Source organism: Falco biarmicus, chromosome 9, assembly GCF_023638135.1.
Source record: "Falco biarmicus isolate bFalBia1 chromosome 9, bFalBia1.pri, whole genome shotgun sequence".
Lineage (NCBI taxonomy): Eukaryota > Metazoa > Chordata > Aves > Falconiformes > Falconidae > Falco > Falco biarmicus.
The window spans coordinates 40,266,195-40,289,229 of NC_079296.1; the positions used below are offsets into that span (position 1 = coordinate 40,266,195).

The 23,035-nt window shown below is 41.2% G+C and overlaps 1 protein-coding gene across 1 annotated transcript; it reads left to right on the forward strand.

Annotated features, from left to right (window-relative positions):
• The first annotated feature begins 2,845 nt into the window (after nt 1–2,845).
• Nucleotides 2,846–20,497, forward strand: TMEM26 (transmembrane protein 26). The gene is made up of 6 exons (XM_056352880.1): nt 2,846–3,297; nt 6,614–6,692; nt 12,476–12,589; nt 13,115–13,335; nt 14,376–14,452; nt 16,723–20,497. The coding sequence occupies exons 1-6, from the start codon at nt 3,107–3,109 to the stop codon at nt 17,127–17,129; spliced, it is 1,089 nt and encodes a 362-aa protein (XP_056208855.1). The 5' UTR covers nt 2,846–3,106; the 3' UTR covers nt 17,130–20,497.
• Nucleotides 20,498–23,035: the final 2,538 nt, after the last annotated feature.

Here is a 23,035-nt window from a genome sequence, read left to right on the forward strand (position 1 = left end):
TCTCACTCCAGGTCAACTTCTTGAGAGACTAGACAGTCTCTATTTGCGTAGCCATTTCAGGTCAGAGCAAAGGTCCATCTATTCTACTGTCTGCCTCCGACAGCAGACCGAACTCTATGTGCAGGGAAAGAGTACAAGAACAAGGTAAAGACAGTTTCTCCCCCAAGTACTCCCTAGTCCATGACCAATTAGCCTGACAACTGTAAGTTGCAAATCAGTAGAAACTATGAAAAGAGCAGAAATAATGGAAAACCAGTAGATATAATGTCATAAAGAAAAAAACCCACTAATTCTATAAGCTTTTGTGCAGGAGTTAGTGCTGTCCCATGCTACAGTGTACATCTGTACTCATGCTGGGACTCCAGAGTTCATCAGCTCCTCCTGCACAGCCTTATCACCCCCTGAGGGCTTCCGTGCCCCCTGACCATCCACTGACCCAACAATTCCCTGGCAGACTTCCTTTTCATGATGTGTTTGAACAGATAACAGACATTTTAGTTGTTATGCTTCTTGCCAATTGTCCCTCACACTCCTTCAGCCAACCTTATCATGTTTGTATATTTAACTTGCCAGAGTTTATCATCTTCTCAGTTTTCTTCATCTGGACACCACTTCAGCTTTTGATAGGATACCTTCTTGCTCCTGCAATCTCACTTAGTCTGCCAAAACTGGCTTCTTTTCACTCTTCCCTCAAGTTTTTCTTGATACATAGTTATTTTCTCCGCACTTCCCATGTGATTTATGGAAGCAATATCCATACTCCCTGCAAAGAGTTAGGTCTTCCATCTGTCTTTCTTTCAACAAATTTCCTGATCTGTGTCTAGTTCTCCTTTTTTGAAGCTGAGCACGCCAATAGTAGAACACTCTGGCTTGTCTTATTCCTGTGAGGATACAGAGTCCAAGCACATCAAGAGCCTCATTTCAGGGCAGCTCTTCAGCGGTTACTCTCTACATCATATCCTGTAAACCACTCAGGATTAAAGTCAAGCATTGCCCACATGGGCTCCTGAACCAGCTGCTCCACAAAACAGCCATTGAGACATGTAAAAACGTACTCTGTCAAGTCTGGATACAATTTTTGCCTCTTCTAGACTGAGTAATTGAAGTCATCCATACCTACCGACTTCTTCCTTCACTCAGCCTGTTGTGTTGCCATCGTGGTCCACTGGTCAGCTAGGCAGAGTCAATATTATATATTCTTCCTACATAAGTTTGGGACTTCCACCAATGTGAAATCTGGGTTGTTCATTCATGAAATTACCTTAAGCAGTTCAGCTCCGAAGTGTCTTTAATATGCAGAGGTACTAGCTATCAGCAAAGCTTACCACACACTTCCCGAATACATGATATCATGTGAATGTCCCAGTGATCGTCATCTTTCCAAGTTTATGACATCTGCACTGTTGGGATCTCCATGAATTAGACATACCCAGTTCCACATACCACTCCCACGAAGGAGTATCTTGTTTAAACAGTCTCTCAATTCCGTCTGTTCCCCGTTTCCTCTTCAACTAGGTTTGACCTTAACACCAGCGGAAGGGCTGTGAACCAACAGCACTGAAGGCACAATATGACAGGGTAGCCGCTGGCAGGGGATTATCAGGAGTAGGCCCTTGACTTGAATTAATTTTCCTCAGAGTGTGAGGAACTTGATTTTGGTGCTTCAAAAAGCTGCACAGTCCATTTATTTATTCAGGCATTTCCCGAGCGAGTGATCTGTGCTGTGGAGCGGCTTTGGTTTTTCTTTTTTTCTGGGCAGGGTTATTTTTAAGTAGTCTTCTCCATGTGCCCCCACCCGCAAGGATATCAGCTGGCAGCACCAGCCTCAGCGCTTCACAGAGAAAGAGGCTTGGGTTTTCAGCGAGGAAAACGTGGCTCTTAGCAATTGAGGAAAAACAACTTCTTACAAAGGTCACAACTCTTAGAAGAGTATCTCCTTGTGTTTAAAGTAGAACAGGATATTTAAAATTAAATCAGCTAGGAAGTTAGGACCTTTGGAGTGCCACAGTATGCTACATGGACCTGACTCACCCATTCCTGTTTCCCCATGTGTATTTTAAAAAGGTGTATCTCAGTTTTAAGCGCTTTGGCAGCAAATTAACAGAAAATTGGAGCAAGACAGTGACAATTTTGATCAAGAAGATATTTCTCTTTGGTTACCCAAGTGTAAATTCAAACAACATTTGTAATCACTGTGAGAAACATCAAAGCAATTTTTAAACATACTCTGTACTTCTTAAACTGTTCCCACAGAAGATACTGAAGGTCAGGCTAGAGGTAGCTGACCTAACACACAAAAATAGGCAGAGGTTTGACTATGTCCCTACTGGCCTAATCAGTAACATTGTTGTTAGCCAAGATTTCAGCCTGATTTCTGGAGCTGCTACTTAGTCCTGAAGCAGGGTGTAGTTTATACAGTATAGTAGTTTGACTAGATTTCAGTACAGTTTAGATTTTCTAACTTCTGTTGCACATGGGTATCCCAGCATTGAATTAAGTACACGGTTTCTGCTTTCTGTATTGCAATGTTAAGCAAACAATTTTAAAAGCTCCCAAATATGAATTATATATTTCACGGGGAGGCAGGAGGAAAGAAAGTTTTGCAGTCTGAGTAATGTAATGAAGCTTTTAGCAAAGAAGATGCAAGTTAACGATGCTTCTTAGATTTTGTCTCTTTGCTAGAAGCCTACGTGTTGAGAGCAGCAAGGGGGGCTTAGCAGAGTGTGAGACAGAAACCTTCCTGGCGTTTAGTCCTTGAACGGAGGATGGAGAAGGGACGGAAGGAAACCCTTTGCACCCCTGCCTTAGTGTGCTTGGAGCTGTACTGAGCGCTACAACCCCCTGCAGCCTGGAATCGGGAGCTTTCTGGTTTGTGGGTTTGGTTTTTTTTCCCCTATCCTTTAAAAAGTTTTCAGGAAGTCTGGGGGAGGGGCAAAGCCGGTTCTTTTTTGTTATAATGGGCCTCTTTGTGGGGATGGAAGAGGAGAAGAGATCTGCCTGCCTGTGGTGAGCACGCTTCCCAGTGATTCCCAGGGTAACTTCCCAGGGCTCCTGAACAGCACAGGGCCCCTGCGGTGCGGGAAGAGGGGCGGGGGGCTGGTCCAGCATGGAGCTGATGGTGCTGCTCAATGCTCTGGTTACTCGCCTGCTCTTTGTGTTGCACTCTCTCATCGGGGTCTGGAGAGTGACTGCAGTGAAGAAAGAACCCAAGTACTGGCTACTGGCACTGCTCAATCTTCTCCTGTGCCTGGAAACAGGGCTCACCCTCAAGTTTAAGCAAGGCAGAGGCTACAAATGGTGAGCATATCCTGCCGGCTCCGATGGAGCCCCTCTTGCTTCTTTGCATGCACTTTGCTGGAGACGTGAGGCTGCCTTCTACGGCTGCTGCCCGAGAGCACTGCAGTCCTGGCTTTGTTTTTGCCAAGCTTTCAGGGGATTGCGTTTTCCCCTCTGCTGCACCTGGGGGTGGAGGGTGGGGGTAGAAAACTGATAAAGCCCTGGCTAGTCCATTGCCAAGTTCAGAAGGCTTTCAGGAGGGGCAGTTTTGCAGCAGACTGCTTGGGAGCCGCCGTCTGTATAGTTCTGTATGTGTATCCATATTAACAGCTGAAAAATACGGGAAATGTAGCTGCAGGCAAGAGATGCATGCTCTGGAGCTGCCTGTCCCGAGGGCTGGGGAAGCAGGGGGCATGCACTCCCTCACCATATCACTTGGCACTCCTGAACAGCAAGGTGTTAGGGACTACACCTATGAGGCGCACAAGAGTGCTGAGGGGCCCACACAGGCTATTCCATACAGATGCCCTGCACCTCTTACCCCATCCTGCCATGCCCTGGTTTGCACCTCTTCCCTGGGACTGCATTCCCCATCCCTGCTACTTGCAATAGTGCTAATGCCATGCTAGGGCATGAACAAAACCTCAGTGAACAAATAAATGATGAGCAGCAACCTCTTTTGCAATACAGCAAGAACGGCTTATATATTTAGATTTGAGAGGCTATTCCAGAGGGGAACTTTCACACATGAAAGGCTGACTGAGAAACGGGTAAAAAAGTTAGTCATAGCAGAGTTTGCCCAAGTACATGGGTTTCTACATGCATCAAAAGAATTGCTACAGTCATCTACAGCTCATCAGCACTCAGTCAGCCAAAACAAACGCTCTGTAAAAAGGAAGTGGTCATGTAACTAATTGTCAGGATTTCACTAGCACCTTTTATTTTTAAAAACTCAAACTGCAGGCAGGCCATGAGACAAATCCAGGACAGAAAAAGCCCTATAATATTTCAATGATCTTAAAGTCCTGCCCATTGCAACTGTGAAACTCATTATAACAGCAGCAGTGCTGTGTGACAGTTCACACAAGCATTCCATGCTCTAAATCTGAATGTAATAAAACTAGTGATGAAGTCCGAGACACAGGAAAATTTAACAACAGAGCTCCAAATGCACAGTTATGAGACAGAGGCAGAGTGAGCAGACCAGATTCAACGGGGAGAGGAGGCAGCAGCAGAATCTTCATGAAGGAACACTTAGTATGGCAGCTTTTGGAAAATCCAAAGAAAAACAGACAGAGAAAGCAGATCCATTTTAGACAAAACCATGTACTAGAAAACTGGGCTAAATTTAGGTAGAAGGAAATTTTGAAAATGGATGTGGTCCAGCACTTTAAGCAATACAGTAAAGTATGCTTCTATGTAAGTACTGTAGACAAGTGATCAGCATCTGTTTGCATCAGGATAACTTTCTGCTCTGGCAGAAAACACATTCAGAACAGGCAGTATATCATCTGCATTTATAGAAACGCCACCATAGACAATCACTGATACAAGCAAAGGGCAGACTGTGCCACAGGACTCTCCTGACTCCAAGAGCTTCATACACTCTCCATTCATTATTGGCAGAAGAGTGTTGCTTAGTACACCAGCACAAAAAATTAAACGGGACATGCAGAGAAAAAGTATTATTGTGGGCCTGGCCACATATTTCCTTTAGATTGCTCCTTCTGAAAGAAAGGCAGGGTTAAAGCCCCTGAAGTCTCCTGGCCTGACATGGTATCATTAGCTCAGTATTGCTAACCTGCCAGCTGGATGGATTTTTCATGTGCTCAAGTCCTACAGGAAATACTGTGAAATACGTTACTTCTCCCATTCAAATGAGAGGTGTGTTCTCTTCCAAAATAACCAGGGTAAAACCCTACAGAATAATTAACTTTTTTTTTTAAAAAAAAAGCAAACAACAACAAAAAAACCCACTACCAAAACAAACACCACCCCCTCACTTCTGCAAAAAAATCAAACCAACCAACTGCAAAAAAACCCAAACAAAAAACAAAAAACCCAAACCAAACCCCACCAAACCCCCAAACACAAACCAGGACTGTCTTATTTAGAGGGGATTGTTTGAAACATATCATAGCAGTTCAGCAAACCAGTCATCCCTGCTGAGCAGCAAGGTTTTTTTCTTTTCCTCGATACTTAGTCTCCACTGGAAACATCATGATTACAAAATAAACGTTCATTCAGGATAGGAACAAACAATAAATGCAACAATATTTGACCAAAATGTTGCTGCAGTTACATACATACGAGCAATTTAAACTCACTGCAGAATGTGACAGTGACAAGGTAGAAGGAATCAAGGAAGTATTCTGAGTTTGACTCCACTGTCCTGTCCTGGGCCAGTACATACGTGATGGTGCAAAGGCTGCTGTGAGCTCAGCAGCATTGCAGTGATGCTTACTCCATGCTACAGCAGAGCTAGATGAAACATTAGTGGCATCAGACCTCATTCCTAGTCCAAAAGGATTGGAATTGCCAAAAAAACCCAAAAAACCCCCCCAAACACCCACCCCAAAGAAAATTGTCACACGTTTGATAAGGAAACATTGGCAACCCTCACAAGAATCAGTGCTTGCAGGAGGAGTAATGAAACTCTCTGGTACTTCTGAATAAACTCATCTCAAGAAGCTGAAGATAATAAAACTTCGCTGTCATAAGTTTCATATAAGACTTTCAGGGAAAGAATAACTAGAGACAGAAATCCTAGAGAATTATACAATTGTTAGCACAAATGGGGGAACAAGGCTAAGACCCAGTTTCATAAACCATTTCAGCTTGCCACTGAAAGACCTCCTACTGAAGAAATGCTGGTTTTAGGCAAACTAATGCCATTTCTACCTTTCCTATGTCAATGCACAGGATTCTGATCAACAACCTTTATCCCAGCATCATTCAATGAAATGACTAAATGTATTAATTCACCCTTCATGAAATCAGAAAGAGCATGTAAGCTGGAGGCTTTTTATTTTTTTATTTTAACTACAGAGAACACTGATGGAATAAAAACAGCAAAGTCCTTTGGTTAGTTCTTAAAAATAGATTTTAAATAACCTTCCTTATATGATCTTTGATGATGTACAAATAAACCTATGATTCATAATACTGACAGTATGAGGAATTTGGCAAGAATAGCAACTCTTATTTGCAGTTACCCTATTTCTTAGTATCCCACCTGGTAGGAGGGCACAAGATACTTTTTAATGCAGATAATCATAGGATATATGGTATTTATGATGTGATATAACACCAAGCTATATTTTCTTTTCCTTTACAGGTTTTCACCAGCAATATTTTTATATCTGATTTGCACAGTACCATCACTATGGCTACTAGAAATTCATCATGGGACTCAGGTATTTATTATGAGGCAAGATGGACTAGTTTGAAATTGATGCATTATTTGATGGGTTGGATTTTGGCATGTGGACAGAAGCCTGCCAGGTCCTGTTCCAATTTTCTGTTTTATAGTGGTGGGTCTCCCAACCCAGCTACAGCTATACTATGACTACCATGCATTTCCTAAATATCAAATAATGAGCCTCATTCCTAGCTAAAAATTAGACCATTTATTTGTATTTGTCTGGGGAACAGAGGACTAGAAGTTCGAAAACCAGCATTTCACCCCCACATTACCAGCTTGAATTTTGCTCAGGATGGTGAGGGAACTTAATTGCTTTAGAGGTCTTTGTAAATGAAAGTATGAGTTTCACAGCACTTACAGGGAGATATCACAGCTCCAAGCAAGCCAAAATTGAGACAGGTGTCCGTAGAAGAGGCCTCAAATTACTTCATGCTTGCTGCAACCTAGAAGAATACTCAGAGATTGCTACCACAGGTAGCCGACATGGTAATTTGTCTGCCAGCGTTCTTGCTTTGTTTGTGCTGTATAGTAATCTGGCAGGGGAGTGTCTGCCAGATTAAAACACATGGTAAAAATTTTAAAGGCAATCGGTCTTTTGGTGGATGGGGTCACTTAGGGCCAGGACAGAGCAAATGAGCCCAGCAGCTGGTGTTGAGTGAACCACCTCCTCATGCAGGCTCCTTTCAAGTCCCTATAGCACTTCCACGTAGTGAAAAGGGAATTTTGTCTGCCCCAGCTTTTGTACATATGTACTACCTTACATCCACAGCAGAAAAGGGCCCAATAGGAACAAGAGCAAAAAGTAACAGAAGAAAATACATAAATTAGACTAAGAAGACATAGTGCCTCATTTTCTCCTTTGAAACATTGTTAGAGCCCACAGAAGCATAATCAAATATTCAAAATTGTGTTTACACTGAAAATGCCTGAGGCTTTTTCTAAATACAGCAGCAGGAATTTATTGTCTTCTTGTTTTGCCAAATCTCCTTAAACAGTCACAGACAGGTAATGTGGATATTGAGAACATTTGTCATAGTTAGATCTGGTCCAAGACACAGGCTAATTCTGTAGTCAAAGGCAGCAGTTTATTTCCCAAAATGATGTTAGAACATGGCATACTTTGTTCTTATTGATATACTGCTACTCTGAATTAAAGAGGGAGTATATCAAGTTAACAGCTTAGTTTATACCTGGAGAGATAGGATAGAGAGTTCTCGAAACACACAACCTAATAGAATCAAAAACAATACCTCCAGAAGGGCAGCAGCCCTCCTAACAATTAATCTCAAGCACAGCACCCAGGCTAGTACTACTCCCGATACTAAAATATTGCTAAGATTTTCCTTATTAAAATACTAACGGAAGGGGTAATTATGCAGTTACTAGATCCACACATTTAACGTATACACCGTGAAAATGGTTTGTGGTCTTTTAAGGCAGTAGAACTTTGATCTCATGTCGAATCTTTCACAGGAAACCTTAACTGCTTGTGTTGGTGCTGTTATTTAAGGCACGTGCTGATATGCAGTCTCTCTTCCTGAAGACAGAGGCAAATCTGCCTCTCCAAGTAACACAGAACTGGACATAAGTAATACTACTCATATACCAACAGTGAAATACTGACTACATAGAAACTACTGCTTTGCAGTAAAGTATTTAGGGATGAAATACATGTTTGGGAGAGGCTATAAAGTAAATTGAGCTATACTGAGTGAAAAAATTGCTGTCTGCAAAACAGAATGGCAAGAAGGTTAAAACTATTTAATTAAAACTCCCAAACATTATTTCTTAATATCATATAAGATCTCAGATAAACAAATACCTCCATTACCTTTTCAAATGCCTGGTGCATCACTGCACAAAAAGCAATAACTGACCACTTTTTGCCGGGTTTACCTGACTACCAGCACTGCAGTTGATGTAGGCTTCCCAGTCAGTAAAAGGTAGACACTTAGTAAACCTTATAACTATTCTTAACAACCTTTACTTGGACATTTTAAGGAAATAGTGAATATTAGCGCCCATTCCCTCAGCCTCATTGGGAGGTGGGATTCTCTTACCAGCTAAAATTCTAGAACCTCTCTGTCCTAAAAGCGATCTTACATCTTTTACCATTTCTTCCCTCCCATATCTGTTATTTTCCTCAATTTGTAAAAACAGTTTATGCAATCTTTCTCCCTGTTTTACATTTCAGCTTTCCAGCATAAGCAAAATGAAGCAGTCACGGTTGCTTTGAATTTCTGACATCACACACGTTGCCATAGCAACGGTGACACTGTTTCCAGCAAATGGCAGGGAGCAAGCAGGGTACCTGTTGCTTGGCAGAGGGCCGGCTCCAGGGAAGTGCTAGCATCTTCCACAATGTGCCCAGGCTGCCAGCCTCCATGCATCTTAACAAGATAGAGGATGCTTTGCCCTGGTATTCAAGTGCCAATTTTACCATCTCAGTGCTGGACCCACTGTGAAAAGTTTTAGCTAACCTCATTTTTATTTGGGAATAATGGATCACAATAACACGCAGAGATAAATTTGCTGAATTAGTTCGATGCTTCAGGAGTTCCCCATGCACTGACAGTGAGCTCTCTGCAGGCTACACACTAGCACAACACTGTGTCAGGCAACAGAGTTTCTGTTTTGATTAGATGTTTTATAAATCAGAGGGATGAAAGCTTCATACCAGAAGAAACAAAGGAAGTAAACTGAGCTAGAATTTATGCAAAATGTGTACAATTTCTTCCTGTTTTATTTCAGCACAGTAAAAAAAGAAAAAAAAAAGGTGTATTTGTTTAGCTATACACAAAGTCTCCATACCTAGGAACCTAGGAGTAACTGGGCTCTAGCAGTAAAGAGGTAAACCACGTTTGTCAACTGCCTGTGAAACTTAGTATTCACTTTTTCCTTGTCACATTCCCATTAAGTCACTGCACATACATAATTGGCTAGGCAAATATGCCTGGCACCACTAGTCCTATTTACATGCATATACATGATGAAAATAGAGGGTCTTCTGCAAACTTTCAAGTGAATCACCACCACAATCAGTATTCAATAAATATTCAGAGAGAAACAAACCAGAACAAGATATGAACGTACTTAAATTAAAAAACAGGAGCCTGCTTCAACAACTGGCTTTGCAGATGCAGTTTTCCATTTGCTGCCTGCATGCAGTTGAGGAGAGATGTGGACCCAGCCCTGAGGAGTGCCATTCAGTCAGAGTTCGTGGAGCTTTGCACTGAAGTAGTAACCCCTGACTCAGCTGGGAGTACTTACAAAAATTACACATAGGGAACCTACAAAAGACACTGATAAAGTGAATTAATTTTCTTAAAGAAGTGTTCTCTGCACCTTTGTGCCACTAAAGTTTGAAAAAAAAAAAAAAGAGCCTCCTTGCAAGCCACATGTAAGCTGTGGCATGCTTTCCTCCGCTTCCCTCCAGCGGTGTGAGTTGCTGACTCCTGTAGCTCCTCTGCCCTGCGCGTGGATTGTGGGGAGCAGCCACAAGAGTTACCTGCTCTCTGCCGTTGGCATGGGGAGAGCGCGGCGCCCCACGCCTTGCTGCCCACACAGTACAACTGCTACAGGCTCTTATTTCACTCCTGTCCTTCAGCCACCTGATTTACTTGCTGGGAGTTCTCACAGTGTTTGGGAAGGGATTTCCGCTATCCTTGCACATGCGGCAGATGTGGCAGGCTACCCTACGTGGGTCCTCCCTCAAATCTGGCAAATTCATCCCTGAGCAGCAGGGCTTTAAAAAAACAAACAAAAAAACCACAAACACCGATGTGAAGTTTAATGCAAGTTCACAGCTCCCGTCCTCTTACCCCTGCTGGGTCAGGTAAGGGGCAGAGGAGTAAGCTGAAATGCAGACAATGACAATCCAAAGGCCATCAGGGTGAATTAGCCTTCCTCCTCCAGCACAAGTTAGTAATCCCTTTGTCTACCCAAGCTATTTGTTACAAGGTAGATATTCACTTAATATTCTAGGGTGGTTACACCAGTTACACAATATTTTTAGGTCATGGTCTCCTCAGCCGACTGTGTCACACTGCCTGTTGCAGGGGTTATTCTGATTTGGGCTGATTTGACCTTGGGGCTGCTCTCCCCACACTTTAGACTTTTTCTACAGGCAACAGATAAAAAGGCTTCTCCAGAGCACCAGTTAAATTTCATTTCCAAAACATCCTCTAAACAAGGTGTTTCGTTTCTCTTTGTTTGAAGGGCTAACACAGCGAGATTAGCCCCACAAGGCTGCAGCCAGACAGAGGACCAGCCCCTCCATCTCACTCTTTCCATGTCCAGATCTTTAGACTTCCCTCTTCCACATGGAAATATCATCTTGCCCCTATCTGTGACTCAATCTTTCAACGCTCTCACACCTACTGTCCAAATTAGGGAAGCACTCAGTTAAGAGCCTTTACCACCAAATATAAAAGCAACAAGCACTGACCTTTTTCCCCAGATTTTTCAGACCGCAGGAATGTGCTCCATTTATCTATGACAAGGTCAGGCGAGAGGCAGCATTTACCCAGATACTTAGCAACATTATCAGAGACCAAGTAAAGTATCAAAGTAGAATCTGAAATTTGCTAGAATGTGACATTTGCTGGAAAATGTTGCCTTTATATTGGCAGGCATGATGCTGAACAACAGCTACTCAGTATGCACTAGAACACACTCTGATTGTTGCAGAAAAATCACTCCCTGTGCAATAAAATGGTGGGGGGCCCAATGGAGAAATGCAAATCATCTGGTGTTCTCTGGCACAAATAGGACAGGATAAAAGTCTTTAATAACAGCATGGTTTGATTTTCTAATTATCCCTTTTTTATTACAAAGAAAAGGGATATTAAGGGATTGTTATGAAGATAGAATTTAGCACCATACCCCAGTTGCTCCAGGGGCAGCCTTGGGAGGGGAGGTAGAAGGGCAGGGGCAGTGCTGCAGACCTCAGACAGGACACAGTCCCACCACTGGTTTATTGCAGTTTAAATAACCATATGTTTTAGCCAATATTTGATTTCCTAGAGCACTGGGTACTTGGAGAAAGTAAAAATACCTGTTTTTTTTTTTCTACTCTGCAGGGCTGAGCAACAACACAGGCCCATTTTTCTTAATTATTCCTGAATCTCACCTCTCACATTATGAATTGCCTTGCAGAATAAGGCACAGCTGGGAGGGGGCAGAGAATACAACCCAAGCATCCTTCCCCAACTCTATTATTCCAGCCTTGAGGGAAATCATACAGAAGATTGAAACAATGGCATTTTTAGAGAACTTCTTCTGTACCGTAAAGATGAGAAGCAGATATTTTGAGAACAGGTTGAACATAGAGACTGACCATGAACATAAAACAGTAGATTGACCATGATAATTTTTTACCCTGTTTTACTGTTTTAGGCAAAGAGAGATTATGTAGGAAACCCAGTAGCCTGTTCTGGAGAGCTGCAGGCAGATCAAATAGAAAGAATGCGGTCTTAACAGCACAAAGGTGTCAGCTACTCGGTCAACCTTTGTACTTACATCCTCTTGCACAGTACAACCCTACACTTTCTCAGGAACCTACCAACACATCACTCCTGTCTTCATGAGATGAATTTCTCCCTTCTGAACAAGGGGGGAATTACATTCAGAGTAAGCATGTACCTTCGTAAACATCAACTGACTTTCACAAATGAACTCTCTGCAATTCAGTGAAACAGGGCTCTTTCAACCACAGAGCACATCTGCTCCCTGTGTGGGATGTTTATGCATATGTGATGTTTTTGTTCACAACAGTACTGTGGTAATGAGCCTGGAGCAGTTCAGGTGAATGTCAGCAACCAAGACTTCAATGAATCCAGAGACAGCAGTCATGGAAGTGAGGGAACAGATCACCACATCATTCAAACGGTAGGACACCTTTTCCTAATCCTAGTAAAGTTCTTGTGATTTTAGAGCAATTAGAGGGGTCTGTTGTGTCTATTTGGGCAAGGTCCTCACACAGTGAGTAAAACTAAAAAAAAAAAAAGAAGAAAAGTTTCAAAAAAACATATTGTGAAAATGGTCTATGGTGTGCTGCATACTACTGTTGGTAGTACAAGTCTCTGGGTGAAGAGGAGACTCTCCCACCATCCTCTTCCAAATCTCAGCAGCCACATTTGGAAAGTGTCTGGGTGATGGTTCTGCAAAAGATAATGCTCAGCTGAAAAATTACAACAGGAGTAGTAGTACATAGAGAAAGACTTGTTATTCATTACCCAAAGTTTGTATTAATGTGCCTTTTTCAAATTATGCCTGCCACATAGGAATGATTTGCTCTAATACAAGGTGAAGGAGAACAAAAACAGGCTCAAGGGTGAATACAGTCTCTGAAGGTACCTATTAATATCAGTCTCCTGAACTTACAGTACGTTATTGTGGTTGCCTTTTAAACAGGCTAAAGTCCTTGTGAATCAGCTTTCCACAATCTGTGAGACTGTATGGACACTGGCCCTCCACCAGACTTTTCTGTTGCTACTCGTAGTTGGGAGATGGCTTCTCCCCATTGGAATGGAAATCACCCGGGATCAATTGTCTCAGCTGCTTCTCATGTTTGTGGGAACAGCAGCAGATATACTTGAATTTGCTAGTGAAACCTTGGACATCGAAGATGTTCGGTAAGAACTATTTGCTGACAGAAATAATTGCCATAATGCAAAATATTTGTTTTGTTTGAAGATTTGTTTGTGCAATCTGTGGCGTTCAGACTGGTGGAACTGCATTTCCCACAGGTAACAGAAGGCTACGTTCAAGGGCTCTGTTTTCCTACTCTCACCTTTCCCTCTCTAAAAGACCTAACAGTCCTATGAGCTTTTTTAGGGATTACTCATCTGTTGCCAGTGGAGAAGCATGTCACATCCATCACAATAAAAGTGTACAAAGACCCAAACAACTAGCATAACTGCCACGCAGTGTCAGTTCTTATAGCTGCAAGAGTTGAAACACTGGATACACAGTAAGCCTCTCTCAGGTTAATGAATTGTTTCAGACTGGCGAGGAAGCAACTAGAGTTTGCTTTAGTGATTCATTATCCAAGTTGCTTCTTTGGTTATCTCATATGTACTTTCTTCATGATAGAATGACAAAGTGTTCAAAGATAAGAAGAAAGGGAATAGCATAGTCTGGTGTGCATTTTCAACATTGTGATCTCTCCCAGAGAAAGTAAGCTCATCTCCCCCTCTCAGCACTGAGAGATGAGCTGTGAACATCCCTCATAAAGAAGAGGAATCACAGAAGAGGTCTCTTACAGACATACTATTTTTTTAAAATATCAAATAAAAGGTTTTACAACAGGAAAAGAGGTCCTTCCCACTTGGCAGGGAAGCTTCAGGCTTGTAAGGAATGTGTAATCGCTACAAGGGTAAAGATATCTCCCCTTCGAGCCACAGAGTCTATTTCCATATGCTTATCATTGTAACATTAGCATCAGATATTTAATGTAATTACACAGCTGGAACTCGTAGCCTGAACAGCAGAAACTCCATACCAAAAGTTTCCTCTATTTTCCTTAGTTTTACATCTCAGAGCGTGCAATTAATCAATCATTGTTTCGCTCAGCCACCCTTTTAAATGACATTCCAAATACTGCAGGAAACATTCTTGTTATCACATAAGGAAACTGCATCTTCACTGTTACCACTTTTTTCCCCTCCTATAGGAAGAATTATGCTCTCATAAATGCAATTCTTGCTGTATGGACCTGGAGTATGTTACAGTTTCCACTTGATCTTGCAGGTTAGTAGTTGCCCATAGACAAGAGAACAAATGTTTTTACTGGCATGTGTTGTGGCTGTGCACACACTACAGGGCATACCAAGGATTTCTGGTGGAAAGCAATATATACGACAATGATGATTTCTGAAGAAAGTTCATTGTGGTTTCTTTGGAAGAAACACTTGTTTCTGGCTAACCTCTGATCTCCCTGATAAAACTACTTCCAGAAAAAGAGGAAAGTGTAATATTATATTGGAGTATCTGCTCTAGCTGCCTGTTACTGCCTTAAACTTCACTATGTAAACTCTTGAGCTAGATTTGGTCTCAGATTATATTACGGCTGAAACCTGGGAAGGTTGCTAGACCTTATGGAGAGACAGGTGATTCTTAATCACAGGGAACAGCACAGCCAAGAGCACAGAAGATATTATCACAGGAGAAATTAACCTATTCACAAGGAACCTGAAGGACCATACAATGTTGGGACTATACACCAGTATCTTAAAGGCCCAACAGGCAGCCAAGTCAGGCAGAAAGGGCCCCTCTGTGTTCAAGAAGAATGAAAGCTGCCCAATCATCATCTGTTCCAACCATTTTGGCCTCCAGCCGCTAAAACTTTGCAATTCAACTATACCAGTCCAAAGATAAGTTATCCTCATTAGCATCTGACTAAAATAATAAATGAATAAAATAATTACACACATATTATTCCAGGATTTTTTCATTAGCCTTTTCTTCATGGACAACACTAGGCTTCATTTTCAACACTGAAATTAGGAAAATATTTCACTATTTCACCTCAAGAAGCTCACTTCCTGAAAAAAACTAATGCAACTACATTTCAGATTTATCACAGCTGTATTTTACCAGTATCAGAATTTTTTTCTGTTAAAGATGCACACCACTCAGATCTAGAAAAAAATAAACAAACCAAAACCAAACCCACACGAAGAACCATCACCAACACACATACACAAAACCACCACTGAAATTAAAATGGCACTTAAATAGTTGTATTCACTTAATTTAAATGAAGTAACTTTTGTACTGGGCATTTTTTCCTCTGGATATTGCTTTTCTGCCAATTTAATTACATTTACCAGTTAAAAATTAAATTATTGAACACACATTTCCCTTAAACTTACTATGGGTACAGTTTATTCTTGGTAGTTCTATTCAGTTGCACAGATATTTCATTTAAGCATCAGAATTTTTACTCCCACCTCAAACATCATGTAAACTAGAAAATTGTAGACACATTATTGGACTACAGCAATGCAGTTAGGGCAATTAAACAGCAATGGCACAAAACATATTAAAAAATTAGCTGCTGCTGAAGTTTTGCCTAGTGGATTCAGCAAATTTCTATGGTCTACAACTCATTTTCCACTTAAGTCCAGGTTCCCCCCCCTTCCCCCCCCTCCCGAGTTGACTCAAACAATAGAATTCTTTTGGTGAGCTGAAATGTTTGGCAGTTGTTACTGCATCACAAGCAGCTATGTTTTTTAAACTAATGAAATGCCACTGCCCGAGAGACAAGTTAGCTAAGCTACATGTATTTTCATAAGAAGCAGTCACATTTACCACACACAAACCCTCCTGATGATTCTTGAGACGCCACCCCACAAAAAGGCATTTAAGTTAGCTCACCGCCACTATTATAACCAAGTGGAACACATCCATGCAAGTTCCCGCAGTTGCATGCAATGTCATACCCAGAAGGCTAAGAACGAGTAACTGTGCTCAAGCCTTCCATGGCAAGCAGCAACCACAGTTTCTTCCAATCTGTAATGCCTGATACTGCCCCGCACTGACATGACTTACCCTTACTATGACACATGAAAAAGACAACGGCTATCTGGTGAATCTATTAAATGCAAGGGCTTAGCCTGGAACAAACTGAAGTGCTACAGCTCAGGCTGTTCCCGTTCAATAGGGTAGCTTTTTTTCTTAAAGATACCTATTAGCCATGCATGTTGATTTAACAGAAAAACATCTGGGAAAGAGACCTGAAAGGTTAGGTGTTCTGCTTCTTGTTTTAGAAGTGTATAAATACCGATAGCTTTGTAGGATGGAAAAGGGGTTTTTTTGTCCTGTTCAGCGAACCATGTAAGTGCCTGCTTAACATGAGCTTGGTGTGTTTTGTTGAAACAGATCCCAGAAACCTGATACTCTTTATGTTGAATTGTTAACAGTTGAATGCATTTATAATCCAGGGTACCCTGCCCTTTAGGCCAACCCTGGCTTAATTTTAGAAAGTCATTTTACCACAACTGTTATTTTGTTTCCAGTACAGCATATTGGCTGCAAACCAACTGCATCAACTAAGCGGATCCCCAGCCTGCTGCTGTGCAGATACAGTGCGGAACTGTGGAACATCGGAGTCAGCCTTTTCATACAGGACGGCCCCTTCTTCATCGTGCGTTCAATCCTGATGGGACATTTCAGAATATTCAACCAGATGCTGGTGTTTTTTACAGCTAAGAATATTTTAGTTGTGACTCTACAATTGTATCGTCTGGCAGTGATAACGTTAGACTTCCGTGCTACCATTCTGCAGAAGAGCCGGAAAGGAGAAGTCACCTGTTGCCCGTGCAAGCCTTACGAAGCTAGTACTCATGCTGCTGCTGACCAAGATACTGAAATGAAAGAATTTGTTGCCTTTCCTCCAAAAGAGGAATCCCAAGCTCTAGCATAAGATCAGCGAGCACAGCTACTGACTTGAAAAGCTGTGTTTCCCACAGTTTCTTCAGAAGAGCTTAGCCTGTTTTTATGATCAAACACACCCTGAGTGCCAAAGCCACCTCTTCCATCAAGAGATCAATAATTTCTTCTAATCGTAGGGGAAATTTCTGAGGCAAATTCATAGAAATGGGACTTTTTTTTTATCCATTTGTATGGTGGGTTTTGACTAGTTCCCTATTATATTATCCACAGGGATTTTGTAGCCATAGTTTGTAGTAGCCACAAAGGTTTGGCACACTAACAAAGTTGGTTATTATCTTTGGTGGCACTGTGCTAACGTATGTACTTGCATGTATTCAAATAGAAGGACAAGCCTCTCCATTATGGGAAGTACAGAAGCATTTAGCTCTAATTGAATGGTTGGGCCATAACAAGAGCGTGATGAACAATACATTCACTGTGTATGGGAACAACTTCAGCAGTAACAACTGTGTAGGCATGCAAGTGAAGGGGAATGACAGATTTCTGCTGTTACTGCAACATCTAAACATTGTTCATTCAAGAAATTAAGAAAATTTTCAGATGTTACCTCCTTGGCTAGATTCAGTTAAAAACTATGCAACAACATGAAACTGCATACACAAGACTGTCTCTTAGGACCTGCATGGTCTGAATAACCTTAAGCTTACAAATAAAAGTAACAATAATAAAAAATCCCAGCCCCATAGATCATTAGAAAATGCCTGTGATAAATGCAGTTGTATTCTACAGATGTGCTTGCCTTTCTATTTCTACCAGTTAGAACACAAAAAAGAAATGTCCCCAAAATACTTGTAAAGTCTGTCAGTCCGCCCATCCCAAGTTTTACTGTGCTTGCAGTTGAGACAGGTTTTGAAAATGTCTCCATTTTATATTATTTCTAAAAGTGGCCCAACTCAGGCATACAATCTAACTACAAGGAAAATGGCCTACTCAAGTTAGACAAGACAATCTAGACAAAGGATTCAGGCTTGTGTTTCACATTTCATAAAGCAGGACAAGATCCCATGAAGTAACTTGAGCAATTGTCTGGTCTGTTGTGTGTCAAAGTTATCAATAATTTTTACTATATTCACATTTGGAGTGAAGAACAGGGCCCAATTAATTTCTCCCCAAAACACACTTTAGTAAGACCATTGACTTTGTGAGGCTTAGCTTATAGAAGCTAAAAGTAAAATCGAGGGGTTTTTGAAAGTGTGCCTAAAAATTCTATTTCACAGAAAATGGCAGGTGCTTTTACAAATTTCTGCATCCATTTTAAAAGAGAGCAGAAAAACCTATAAAAAATAGCAAAGTGACCCTAAGGTCATTTCCCTTATGAAAAATACCTAATTAAACCTTATTTTCTAAAGCCTCAGCTATCTAAATACAGAATGTGGTTTTGTGAATGAGTAAGAGTGTTTCTGCCACCACTGCAGCAGTCATGTGCTTATTTATCCATATCCTCATAAGCAATGACATGTTTATTCTTTGGAAGATGAGCCTGTTTAAAAATTCCAACCCCCAAGCATGTGAACCGATGTTTATACTTATGAGCTGTTACTGTTCTGTGCAGGATCAGGCCCTTACGTTACAAAAGGATAAAAATGCACAGCCATAAAGAAGGAAGTCTCATATACTTCATAGCCCTTTCTACCATTCATATTCTAGTAATAATGTGCAGCACATCCTACTCTTCTTATTTTAGGCCTTTTTCCAAGATAAATTTTAAAAATCCAGTCATCATTTGCCATAGCATTGTGAAGTAGACATATGGAGAGTGGAATACAACTTCATTTGGGATTTTAATTCAAGTCTAGAGGTAAGAAAGCTAGAGCGCTGCTGCTGACAAGCTTTGCTGTCTAAAACCTTTCACACAAGGATGATTTTAGAATCGTTTGCTAGAACTGCAACACATCTCTTCCTGATGCAAGCCAGGACTACTCACATTCATTTCGAGTTTACCACTTGCTGATACAGTAATTATCCCGTTAAAAGGATCCTTACTAATTAATTGAGTATACTAAGCTTGCTAGAACAACATTCTAAATTCATCAGTACAAAAATTGCAGGATGTACTTGTTTAAACTTGCTGTCTATTTAAAGGCTTAGTTCAGCAACAAACTGCCTACGAGGCTCAGCCTGCAGCAAATGCAAGATCCCCTGGGGTCAGCGATACAGAGACTAGTTACAGCAGGAATATTTTACAGAGAACTATTATTTTCTGGTCTTCAGGCTGTTCCATTTTAAACAGTAGAGCTTCTAATCAGATTTACGGTGAGAAGAATTCACTCCAATGCTAGGTTGTTACAACTAGATCCCGTCCCCATTCACTCACAGACAAAATAGGCTAGATCCTCCCTCACGCTTACAATAGATTTGGACTTCCCTTTTCCTCCCCACTGTCAGGGGTGACAACAAACAGATTGCACTTAAAAATAAAAGAAAACCCAAGCAGACAAACAAGGCACTTAAATGGTGGGTAGCCTGTCTCCCCATCTGCGTGCAGAGAGGAATCATGTGTGCCAGGTAGCAGCAGGAACAACATGCAGTTCATTCTACTTCATCGAGAAGCCTGGAAATGGCAGTTAACAAGTCTAGTAGCTTATATGCTTGGTCACAGTAGCAAACCCCAGTTGTAAGCCCTCCTCACCTTCCTCTTGCAAAATTTTTGAGAGGAAGGGCTATGGCACTGTTTTTTTCCAACAGGCTGTTTGAGTCAGCTGAATCAGCAGCTGAATGTGGAGAGCCAGTGTGTCATCCTGAAGCCTTCCAGAGCTTTACACCAGACAAGTGGTAGAGTGCGTTTTCTTGAAGATCTGCCAGCATCCGTGGTGTATCTAAAGAACAACTGATGTCATGCTTGCTATTCAGGAAAAGCTGCAGTAAACTTTCAGACAGGGAAAATTCAAGCCTTTGAAACAAAGATTTCAGAACATTTATCTTAACCAGTATTTGAGTCAAGAGAATTACATTACTAAATCTGTTCTGCAAATAGATATCTAACCATTTACTGTTATTTATTCTGGTTGTTTCTGCCTTGTCCTTTTAGATTATTCCATATTAAGCCTCTCTAAAATGTTTTACCACCTGTCTTTTCCTGAGCTAAAGTGTATTCCCCCTTTCCTACAGACATTGGCTCAAACAAGATAATAGCCCTGAATCTGAAAAAAACCTACAAGCCCCCCCAAGAACACCAACAACCATGGTTATATTGCATTCCTGTTGTTATTTGTACTGTACAGTGTTCTCTGGGATCATGTGGGAATGGAAGAAAATGTGCAATTACTTTTAAAAAACTCCAACTGTATTTTGCAAATAAAAGGCAGTTACCTCAGGCATAGCTGCCAATTTATTATGTGAGAGCTGACTGTTACATGTTCCCATTAATTACGTCTTCCACATGCTGCTTTTCCTTTCCGTCCTTCGTAAGTTAATTGCTTAGGCCAGATTCTGACTGCAGCCATTGCTTTGAAAGCCCACAGCAGCTGCAGTAAATTCCACTGTATTCTGGATAGGTTGTTCTTTATACAGAACCTTTGCCTCCAAGTATGCAAGTCACAGCATAACCCCAGAGAGGATGTATTTAATTATCTGCATGCAGGATGCATTTTACAGATGCACACAAATACATATATGCATTTAGATACCCATACACACCTGGCAACGCCTAACATATACAGCTTTTATTTCTGTTGCGGTGTGCGAGATTACCGATGAAAACACTCTGCAGATGTCTGTAAAGCACTTACAGAAATACCTAAACATTAAACATCTTAAAGCTTATGGCTTCAAATACTAAACATACAAAACTCCCTGAACAGTATACTGATCTAAATTTTTTTTTCTGTAAGTTCCCTGGAATATAGTCTTTCCATGCAGGTTTCCTTAGTTGAATGAAACCTACCCAATCGTTATTTTCTTCTCAAAAATGAGGTTTATGAAATGAGCATTAAAACAGAACACTAGCATCTAAAACTGTACAAGGCTGTTTCTGTGGTTCAGTGTCAATAGAAAATAGACAAGTCTTGAAATCAGCAAGTTGGAGAGTTCTTGGCCCTCCAGTCTTTGTATTCAATTCTCTATCTTTTCCCACGCTGTTCTATGAGGAAGGAAGTTTTTTCCTCCCTTATGAGTGAAAAGAAACCATTATAAATTAGGAATAGACTGTTAAGGCAATAAAGAGGGGTCATAATGGCAGAAGTATGTTTACCCAACATTGATCATTGCACCAACAGGGAAATACAGCAATACAGACCTCGAACAAAAAAGATACTAATGACTGAGAAAGGCACACATGAGCTGTGTTCTGAAAAACTTCCTTGGCTTTTTGGAATCAGCATGGAAAGAGCTCTTGTCAGCCAGCTCCATTCCAATGATCTCTGACAAGCTACTAATAGGGGAGTTCCAGTGACCCTGAGTTTGTCTTGCAGGTGACCTTAAAAAGCTCTATGCAAACTTTTCCTAATTTGGGTCTCTTTTCCCTTTAGATTGGGTTAAAGGAGCAGCAGGGAAAGTCATGTAAAAATATACACACACATCTCGCTACTTGATCAACCTAAACTCTTACCTTATCCACTATATACTGCTGTTCTTTCCTCAGCTACGTTTCTGGCTGCTTTCTGGGCCCACCTGCCAGATGCCAGCACACAGACAAAAGATGCTGAACACTGAACTTCCCAATGCTGCCTGTGAAAGCCTTCACAAAAGCACACAAGAATTGAGGCTATATCAAAGATTAAGACGACACAAACTTATTTCTTCCTGTTAAAGACATAAGGTATCTACAGCTGCCCAAGAGTTTCCTCCATTTGTTTGTAGCCTACTACAGAGAGGAGAATGTTTTCCTGAGTAGTCTGTCTGCGAAGGACTAGCTTATTGAAACAGCAGCAGCATTTCCTGTAGCCCAATGGATTAATATCTCCTTCAAACAATCTTAAGGTCATACAAAGTTTGAAACCAGGCTATCAGACTGTAGGTAAAGATAAGGGAGCTGAATGGTGGTACAATGTAAATGTGATGCACTAATCCAGCATTTTTAATTTTGGGAGATGGGAAAGGCCTCCAAGCCAAGTAAAGCAGGCCTGCATGGGTATCATCTGTAAAACCAGCTTGGAAGACCTGAACTAAAAATTGTTCTAAAATCTTCCATCGCCTATATATCTAACTAACAGTATCCTGAAATAATCATAGAGAACAGATATAATCACAGCTAACACCTAGGCCTCATAGAAGACTCTAGTGTTAGAACAGATTTACAGTGTAAAAAACCGTGTTGAATATTGCTGTTACTTCATTTTATATTATTCTGAATAAACTGATGCTTCATATTTGAAGAATATGTTTGGCTTAATTCTACCCGGCATCCTGAGTGCTTCACAGTTTCAGTCCCCTGATAGAATTCATAAGCAGCTTGTCTTTCACAACACACTTGGTAGAAGCCTTGTTGGAGCATCTTTCAGGATTGCAAGAGACAGTAGTACGTTCAGCAGCTGCAGTACATGAACCAAGACAGCTGTCAGACACTATAACTCATTGTAGGCCTAATCCTGCTTTTGGTAAGCATTCGCAATGCCACTGCTGAAGATCGTTACTATCTCTACAGCATTACCAGAGAAACATCAAAACAGGACTACTTTTCTCAGGCAACCACTTCAAATGTTTTAAGAAGTACCTTCCAAAGAAGTTTATTATAATGCCAAACTAGAGCATTCTCTTTTACTCATTACAGGTCAGCTCTGTGAAGTGGTTCGCCATCTCCCCAAGTGAGGGGAAGGGGAGAACTCTTTCTTCTTTCCTTCCCTTTCTTTTCTCCTTCCAGATTGCATGTTGAGGTGAAATCTGGTGTCCTGATCCAGTAACAAACCAATATTAGTTAATATTCTGCTTTGTGAACTGCAT

Excerpts from the sequence above, each read along its gene's own strand:
- TMEM26 (XM_056352880.1), top strand. The coding sequence starts at position 3,107 with ATGGAGCTGATGGTGCTGCTCAATGCTCTGGTTACTCGCCTGCTCTTT. Across the intron at positions 3,298-6,613 it reads CAAGGCAGAGGCTACAAATG|GTTTTCACCAGCAATATTTT; the intron begins GTGAGCATATCC and ends TTTCCTTTACAG. Across the intron at positions 13,336-14,375 it reads TTGGACATCGAAGATGTTCG|GAAGAATTATGCTCTCATAA; the intron begins GTAAGAACTATT and ends CCCCTCCTATAG.